The 9,454-nt window shown below is 46.7% G+C and overlaps 1 protein-coding gene across 4 annotated transcripts in view; it reads right to left on the bottom strand.

Moving 5' to 3' along the window:
* The window catches only part of Arhgef2 (Rho/Rac guanine nucleotide exchange factor 2), a 58,570-nt gene that overhangs the window by 39,946 nt on the left and 9,170 nt on the right, over positions 1-9,454 (bottom strand). The window contains exons 2-4 of one of the 4 annotated variants that reach the window (XM_023713565.1): positions 7,757-8,064; positions 4,608-4,722; positions 2,594-2,629 (exon numbers count right to left, since the gene is read on the bottom strand). In XM_023713565.1, the coding sequence (XP_023569333.1) occupies positions 2,594-2,629; positions 4,608-4,722; positions 7,757-8,043 (438 nt within the window). In that variant the 5' untranslated portion in view covers positions 8,044-8,064. Of the gene's footprint in view, positions 1-2,593; positions 2,630-4,607; positions 4,723-5,274; positions 5,337-7,756; positions 8,065-9,454 lie in introns of those variants that run through there. The other 3 variants (XM_023713566.1, XM_023713567.1, XM_023713568.1) reach the window with 3 other exon arrangements.

Raw genomic sequence — 9,454 nt, 5'->3', positions numbered from 1 at the left:
TTGGTTCTTTTGTCTCAGCAACAAGAAAATAAATAAGGGCCGGGGAGATGGCTCAGTAGAATAAGCTCTTCCCTGGCAAGTGCAAAGGCCTGAGTTCAATCCCTGGTTCTGCCAAAAAAAAAAAAAGAAAGAAAGAAAGAAAATAAGATAATAACAAAGAAAGAAAATGACCTAAATATCTATGAATAGAAGAATTAAATTTGTTGTTATTATTTTATCTTTTTTTTTTAATTTTTTTTAATTTAGTGTGTGTGTGTGTGTGTGTGTGTGTGTGGCCAGCTCAGCCCACTAGGGGGCGGGGCTGGCTGGCATGTGGTGCTGGGGGATTGAACTGTGGTACCTGTGCTTTGCTAAACTTGTTCTAAGTAGGTGCTTCAGACCACTGAGCCATCTCACCAGCCCATTATTTTATCTTTTTAAGACAGGTTCTTGCTATGTAGCTCAGGTTGGCCTTGAGCTCACTTTGTAGCCCATGCTGGTCTGAACCTCACAATGATCCTCCTGCCTCGGCTTCCCAAGTGCTGGGATTACAGATATGTGCCACCTTGCCTGGCTACAGAAGAATGGAATTTAAATGAACAGATTATATTTGCAGCACAAATAAAAATGAAAAATCAATGCTAAGTAAAAATACAAATTATATGAAATTTTGAACAACATGAAATCCTTTCTTTAAAACTCAGAAAAAAGGGGTGAGGGGATAGCTCACCAGTCTAAGTGCCTGCCTGGCAAGTTCAAGGACCAGCTTCAGTCCTTAGTACCACATGTACCAAAAAAATAGATAAATCTTTAAAAAATAAACACAACTCAGAAAAAAGACATACTAATCAGTAAGGCACATTTTACACTAAAACAATTTTTTTCATTGCTAAGAATTTAACTTGGGGCTTGCAGGTTAGCTCAGTTGTTTATTCTTTTTTTTTCTTTTTGTGGAACAGGGGATTGAACTTGGGCCCTTGTACTTGGCAGGCAAGCACTTTTTCTACGGAGCCATCTCCCTGGCCCTTAAAAAAGAATTTAACTCAGAGTCACTCTACTACTGAGCTAGATCCCTAGCCCTTTTTATATCTTTTTTTTTTTTTTTTTTTGGTGGAACCGGGGATTGAACTCAAGCCCTTGCACTTGCCAGGGAAGTGCTTATTGCACTGAGCCATCTCCCCAGCCCCCCCTTTTTATATCTTATTTTGAGACAAGGTCTCAATACACTGCTTCAAACTTGCCTGCCTCAGCCTCCCAACTTGCTGCCGTTAGAGATGGGCAGCACTGTATACCTAGTGTGTTAATTTTTTTTTTTTTTTTTTTTTTTTTCTAAACTGGGGATTGAACTCAGGCCCTTGCACTTGCCAGGGAAGTGCTTATTCTACTGAGCCATCTCCCCAGCCCTGTTAAAGCAGTTTTAAAAGGCTGGTGATAAAGTACTTGACTAGCATGTGTGAAGATCTAAGTTTGATCCCAGTATCAGGAAAAAAAAATAGAAATTACTAGTAAACATAAAAAACAAAATTCAAGATGTTGATCACCTCTGATGGAAAGGCAAGAGAATAAAAGAAAAGAAGATCATCTGAGCAGAGGTAAAGATATTGGTCTAGGTCTTGAGGTGAGTGGGTAATCCAGGCTGGCCTATAACTCACTATGTAATCCAGGCTGCCCTCAAATTTGAAGCAATCCTCCTGCTTCAGCCTCCCAACTGTTGAGATTACAGGCACGTGTACCAGGCCCAGATCTCATTTTTAATATCATGTGAAAAAGATATAAGAAAACATACAACAGAAAGTGTTAATAACTCTGGCGAACTGGAAAGTCCAAGTCCCATTTAAGGACATTTGAATTTTAAAAAGCATAAGCATCACTGCGGCCAAAGAAAATAAATTTTGGAGCTCAATTTGGCTCATGAACACTCAGCCTGCAAACTCTGGTTTAGTCTACTGAATCCTGGGCTTGGTCTCTGGACTTTGTGGAATATTACAGCAAGAAAGAAAAACAACTCCAAACAAAAAGCCAAAGGAAGTAAGGAGAAGATGTAACAGAGGAGATGAAGGGAAAAGTGGAATCAGAGCAGGAGGCAAATAGGACGGGGTGGGGGGGTGGGAGAGGAGAACAGATGATGTTGGGGTGGGTGGAGGAACAAGTGTAAGAGAGGTAAAGAGTTACAAAGGAAGGAAAGGAAAAAGAGAAAATCAAAACAAACCACAATTCTGAGCTGGGTGTGGTGGTGCACGCCTGTAATTCCAGCATTCCGGAGGCTGAGGTAGGAGGATCGCTGCAAGTTCAAAGCCAGCTTGGGCTATCTAGTGAGTCCAGGCCAGCTTAAACTACATAGGGAGATCCTGTCTCAAAACAAAACCATGAACAAAACAAAACCACAGTTCATGTTGTGTGCCAGCTTCTGGGCTAGGAGTCGTTTTGTTTTGTGAGACAGGATCGCGCTGGGTAGTTCAAGCTGGCCTTGAGCTCACTATGTACTCCAGGCTTGAACTTTAGGCAATCCTCACTTCACCTCACCTCATTCCTAGGCTCACGTGATCTTCCTACTTCATCCTTCAAAGTAGCTGAAACTGGGCTGGGGAGATAGGCCAATAGAATAAGCACTTGCCTGGCAAGTGCAAAGTCCTGAGTTCAATCCCCAGCACTGAAAAAAAAAAAAGTAGATGAAACTAACAGGCTATACACTTTTTAAAATCTATTTACAAACTTAAAAGCTAATTTTTTTTTTTAAAGAATGCACATTGTAGAGCTGGGGAGATGGCTCAATGGAATAAGCACTTCCCTGCAGAAGCACAAGGGCCTGAGTTCAAACCTGGGTTCTGTCAAAAAATAAAATAAATTAAATTAAATTTAAAAAAAGAATGCACATTGTAATTCTACCACTTGGGAGGCTGTCCCCAAAGGACAACTGCAAGTTCTAGGCCAGATGAGCTGCACAGAAAGTTGAAGACAAGCCTGAACTACATAGAAAATCCTATCTCAAAAAAAAAAAAAAAAAAAAAAGATAAGCTTTAGAGCCAGGTACAGTGGTAAACCCCTGTAATCCACGCATACCAGAGGCTGAAGCAATTAGTTGGCACGGATTTGAGACCATCCTGGGCAGCATAGCAAGACCTTGTCTCAAGAAACAAAGCAGTGGTCTAAAGCACCTACTTAGAACAAGCTTAGCAAAGCACAGGGACCGTGGTTCAATCCCCCAGCACCACATGCCAGCCAGCCCCACCCCCAGGTGGGGTGAGCTGGCCACACACACACACACACACACACACACACAAATAAATAAATAAATTTAAAAAGAAAGTGCTTGCCTTTAAAAAAAAAAAAAAAGAAACAAAGCAGATGGGGCTGGGGAGATGGCTCAGTAGAATAAGCGCTTGCCTGGCAAGTGCAAGGGCCTGAGTTAAATCCCTGGTTCCGCAAAAAAAAAAAAAAAAAAAAAAAAAAGAAACAAAGAAACAAAGCAAAGGATCTGTTTTTATTATTGTGATTTTCAGGAAGATAAACTGTTCAGCTAGTAAATGAAGGTTCTAGGTGTCAGTCAGTCTGACTCCAGAATCCTTTTTTTTTTTAAATCCTTGCTCAGTACTAAGAATTGAACTTCACATTAAATTGCATCCATAGCCCTTTTTATACGTTATTTAGAGATAGGGTCTTGCTAGTGAGCCCCTGCAGCACTTGTGATCCTTCTGCATCACCACGCCCTGCTCAAAATCCTGTTCTTTCTACTCTATCCCCTGATGGGGTGTGTGTTTTATATGTGCGTGTGCATGCTCGCACATGCGCATGTACACACGTGTGCAGGTGGGAATGTGTGCTTTTGTGTGCATGCATGTGTGGCATGTGTGTGCTCGTGTGTATTGGCTGGGGAGGGACACGTGCACAGATTTAGATGGAGAAAAAGTAGGTGGGCTGAGAGTGTGCTCTTGCTGCTTCCTGACAGCCTCTTTCTCCTAATAATAAGGGTGGGGTTGGGGTCTCCGGGCCTAGGCTGAGCTGGAGGGGAGGCAGCCTTCAGCTGCTGGGGTGGAGACTCCCACCTAGGCAGCGACTTGAGCACACCCGGCAGTGCCAGCAGAGCCCATGGACTCTCAGATCCTGTTTTAGCCTCCGCACATCCCAGCTCGGGGCCCTCAAACTGGGAAGCTGGGTAGCCTCTCTGTCCTTTCTCGTCAATGCTGCCATAGTGCTCTCGCTAAAGAACTGGTGGCTCTTTCAGAGGACACAGATTCATCCCAGCAAGTGCAGTTCCATGTGGGGGAACTTGGGGTCCACAGACAGACACGGTTCTCAGTGAAGGGAACAGGGGCTGTTTTTAAGGAGAGAGGAACAGAGACCACCCACAGCATAGAGACACACACAGAAAGGAAGGAACACAGAGTCTTAGAGACAGGGACAGGGACAAGGACAGAGACAGTCAAACACAGGGACAGAGACAGAGATCCAATTGGGGACAGGGCGCACAGACCAGGGAAGCAGACAGAGTACAGAGGGCACAAATGGAGTCAGAGTGACACTGGGCACAGAGACCCAAAAGCTGGCAGGACGGAAGAGGCACAGGGCAGCAACTGGTCAGGTGGGCACAGAGGAGAGGCTGCGGCCTGTGTGGGACCTGTCCATCATACCAGGTGGGAGGGCTGGCCGCCCTGCTGCTGTAGTCCCAGGAGGGTGTCCAGCTCCTCTTGGCTCTGCAGTGAGCGGGCTCCCTCGGGGCCTGGGCATCCCGATGCCTGCAGCCTCCTGAAACACACATGGCCGCCACTGCTCTCTGTAGCCTGTGGCCAGTGATGGACACCAGGAGGAACCCACGTTGGCCCAGCCCTGCTGGGTGCCCCCCACCCCGCCCAACCTTTCCTGTTGCCTGAGCACAGCCTAAGACTCAAACTGGCCTCCCTTTAGGGCTCCGTGGAGGCAGAGTTCAGAATTGGCTGCGGGCAAGACTGGCCCCTGCTGGGCAAAATGGGTACTGCTCTCGGGAAGGACCGGCTGTGTTCTCGCTCCTTGTCTGGTTTCTGATCTTTCCTCTGCCCTTACTCAGCTAAATGGAGAATAAGGGCGCTTTCCCTTTCGACCCGAGGCGCAGAATTGATGTCTGATCCTGAAAGGTGAGTGACACGAAGCCCTGGAGAAGCAAGTGGCACCGTGCATAGGGTACTAGGAAGGTACGCTGAGTTTGCGGGTTTTGCTTCTTACCCAAGTTCCCACCCAAGCCAGTTTAAGATTCAGGGTATTCTGCCCCCACCCTCAGCCCGACAGCCATGCCCAGCAGCCAGAGGACATCGCTCCACTCACCAGACCTAAGGGGACTTGTCCACGGCCTCCATTGCCAAAACACAGCAATGGTGCCCTTCCATGGCCAGCAGGCCCCTGCAGGGACTACGAGGACTGCGAGGACTGAACTCTGCACCAGGGCCCCTGCACCTTCTCTTTCTGACTTCCTCTGTCTTTGGGGAAGTGGTCAGGGATTTTCCAGGGCAGGGGGAAGAGATGCGCCAAAGCATATGCACAACTCTGAAAGAGAGTGGCTGCCCCCCATGGCAGCATGTACGGGTTAGTCTGAGACATCTTGGATGGCCTCAGCCTGGAAGCAGCAGAAGGAAAGAATGAGACCTGAGCCCACTTCACCCAAGAAACCTCCTGACGTTCTCCAGCCTCAGTTTTCTCATCTGTAAAATGGGGAGGTTGGGTCATGTGAGCTCTGAATTCCCTCCAGCTCTGACACTGTCCTATGGATCTATGAAACCCAAAGCAAGAGGTGGAGCCTTAGGAGCTAAGCATCAGCCAGGCGTGGTGGCTAAAGCCTGTAACTCTGGAAGACTGAGGTAGGAAGATCCCAATTTCAAGCTCAATATGAGTGACTGTGTGATCATGTTTCAAAATAAAAAATAAAAAAGCTTGGTGGTGTAAAATATCCTGGATCCAGAGCCGGGCATGGTAGTGGACACCTATAATCCCAGTACTCAGGAAGCTGAGGCAGGAGGATCACTGCGAGTTCAAGATCAGCCTGGGTGTGAGACCCTGTCTCAAAAATACCACAAAGGGCAGGGAGATGGCTCAGTAGAAGTCCTTCCCTGGCAAGTGCAAGGGCCTGAGTTCAATCCCCAGTTCCGCAAAATAAATAAATAAATAAATAAATAAACCTAGGGCCAGGGATATAGCTCAGTGGCACAGCACCTTCCAGGCAAGTGCAAGGTTATGAGATTGATTCCTGGTTATAAATAAATAAATAGATAGATAAATAGATAAAAATCCTTGGACTGGGGAGATAGCTCAGCAGCATAAGCACCTGCCTGGCAAATGCAAGGTCCTGAGTTTGATACCTGATACTACCAAAAATAAATAAATAAATAAAATCCTGGATTCAATCCCCAGTAATGCAAAAAACAGACAAATAAATGTCCTATAACTTACCCCAGCTTTACATTCCCACTCCCACAGACATTAGATGAAAAGAAGGAGTTAGGGACACTAGAGACAGTCCCATTTTGGAAGGCGGGTCCATCCTCCTCAAGGCTTATGGTAAACTGGGTTCTAATTCTCCAGGGAAAGAGCTGAGCAGCTGATGCACACCTGTGATCCGTGCATTCAGGAGGCTGAGGCAGGAGGATCAGCATGAAGTCTGAAGCCAGCCTGGGCTACAGCGTGAATTTGAGGCCAACCTGAACTGCATGGCAAGACCTTGTCTCATAGAACCAAAAGTTGAAGGTAGGGTAGGAGGATGGGGATAAAATCAAGTTATATCATATACAGATGCAAATTCTCTATAATGAATGCAATCATTATGTATACCTAAAATGTACCAATGACTTAATAAAAAAGAAGGGAAACTAAGACAACAATATGCAGTGTATTAAGTAGTGAAACTGTGCTACTAATCGATTTTGAAACTGTCTCATTGCTGTTTCTCAATAAAATTATTATTATTATTTTATTTTTTTTTCCAGAACCAGGGATTGAACTCAGGCCCTTGCGCTTGCCAGGGAAGCGTTTATTCTACTGAGCCATCTCCCTGGCCCCGTTCTCAATAAAATTATTAAAAATATATAAATAAATAAATAAATAAATAAGAGGGGAGGGCTGGGGAGATAGCTCAATCATTTAAGTGCCTGCCTGGCAAGTGCAAGGACCCTGGATCAATCCCCAGTACTGCCTGCTGTGCCGAGCCGGCCACTGAAACGAGGAGTAGTGGTGTACACCTATAATCCCAGCGCTGGGGAGGCTGAGACAGGAGGATCACTATGAGTCGGAGCTGTGTATTAAGACCCTATATCAAATAAATAAAGAAATACACTTGGATACTAACCACGTATATAACTGTCAGCTATTATTTTTAAAAAGGGGGAGAAGCCCAAACCCCAAATCAATTTTCCAGAGGAAGGATTAAAAACCCAAGCCCAGGCCCAATCTCCTTAATCCTTGGCATTGTTTGTTCATTTTTTTGTTGTTGTTTTTGGTGGAACCGGGGGTTGAACACAGGCCCTTGCACTTGCCAGGCAAACACTTATTCTACTGAGCCATCTCCCCAGCCCCTTGTTCATTTGTTTGTGACAGGGTCTTGTTGTGTAGTACAGGCTAGCCTTGAACTCAGTATGTGGCCTAGACTGGCCTGGAAATCAAGATTTTCTTGCCTCAGGCTCCTGAGTGCTGGGTTTATACAGAGAGCTCTAGGGAAACCTCTTTGAGGAAGGGACAAGGACACTGGAATATTTCTTCTCAACAATTTGCTGCAGGGCCCAGGGATGGGTGGAGAGGACAGGAGATCCTTGAGGCTTACCTGATCACTGGGTCCTGGTACTCCCTGCCGGGCCCCCAGCTATGTCTTTTGAAGGGGTCATGGCTGTGGGCACGAAAAGCCCCTGTCCTTCGGAGAGGTACAGCATAGAAGCTGTTCTCGTCTTTCTGACTTTCCTCCTCCTCCTCCTCCTCTTCCTCTTCGTCCTCCTCTTCCTCCTCTTCCTCTAGCTGTTTTGTAGATTCAATAGCTGATAGGCAGCGGCGAGTGAGGTGCTGGGACTCCAGGGCTCCACCTTCCAGGAACAGTTGTGGGGTGGCCCCGTTCATGGGTGGTACCCCTGGGCCAGCCTGGGTTAGGAGAGAAGATGAGCAGAGTTCTTAGAACCTTGAAAGGGGAAGCGGGTCACAGTGAGCCACACTCAGTTACTGGGCCCAGACCTGGGGACTGGCTGGCTCAGAGTCACACGTTGAGCTGCCCACAGAGCCAGGCCTGGAGCTTGGTTTTCCTGCCTCCCAGCCCAGTGTTCCTTCTGCTACAGAAAGAGATCTTCATGCTTTGGCAGAAAGCAAGCAAAGAGAAGCACAGACTGTTCCTACTAGGTGCAGTGGTGCGTGCCTGTAGTCCACGCTACTAGGGAGGCTGAGGTGGGAGCCCACAAGACAGATAACAGGAAGTAACGAGATCTCCATGGTCAACACAGAGAGATTGCCCCTCAGAAACAAACAAAAAAACTCTTCCTGTCCTCAAGGAATTTACATTCTAGTGGAAGGGGAGTGAGGTTGTGTGGGCACAAGCGTGTGTGTGTGTTTGTGTGTGTGCACAGCCAAGAGCTTAAGTGACACATGACTAAATGACTGGCTAGAGTATGCCAGATGCCACAGGAGAAACTTCGGGTTTGGGCCGTCAGAGGCGTGAGGGGCCCATAGCATTAGGCAGATTCAGAAAGACAGGGAAGGGGCCAGGGAGATGGCTCAGTAGAATAAGTGCTTTTGTGGCAAGCAAAAGGGCTTGAGTTCAATCCCTGGTTGCGGGGGGTGGGGGGGAAGAAAGGGAAGAAAAGCAAAGGAGTAGGGGAACAGGTCCCCGCGAGGAGGCCCACACTCTCTCCCTCTGAGACCATCATGGAGGAACAGGGGCCACCCTCACGCCACGGAAGCCGGGAGAGGATTCCAAGCTCACCATGCTCCTCTCTGATCTTCTCTCCCAGATGGCGTTTTTGTTTCTCTGGTCTTGTTTTATTTTTGATGGTACTGAGGATTTAACCCAAGGCCTTCACCCTGAGCCACAACCCCAGCTCTTTTCTTGTTCCTTTTTAGTTTATTACTACATGCATACAGAATATCTACCTTCCTTGCATGGAGCTGGCACGTGTATCTGACACATCATAATTCCTTTTCTTTCACCCGTTATTCTTCTCCTGCATTTTCCCTCCCTCCATCTCTTGATCCCTTTCTCTGCTGAGAATAATCTATCTCCCTACTTCTATTATCTATTTTTTATTTTGCTCTTTATTTTACTCTGGGTTTTGTGCATAAGAGAAATCATGCAATGTTTAAGCTTGTGTGTCTGATTTATTTCACTTGACATCATAGTCTGGCCAGATGTGGAGGCATACACTGGGAATCCTGGCACTCAGGAGGCTGAGGCAGGAACATCACTGCAAGTTCAAGGCCAGCCTAGCCTACATAGTGAGTTCAAGGCCAGCCTAGCCTACATAGTGAGTTCAAGGCCAGCCTA

Source organism: Octodon degus, unplaced genomic scaffold (assembly GCF_000260255.1).
Source record: "Octodon degus isolate 3935 unplaced genomic scaffold, OctDeg1.0 scaffold00032, whole genome shotgun sequence".
NCBI classification, from domain to species: Eukaryota; Metazoa; Chordata; class Mammalia; order Rodentia; family Octodontidae; genus Octodon; species Octodon degus.
The sequence above is the reverse complement of the archived record's forward strand: the minus strand, read 5'-3'. Positions and strand labels throughout refer to the sequence as shown.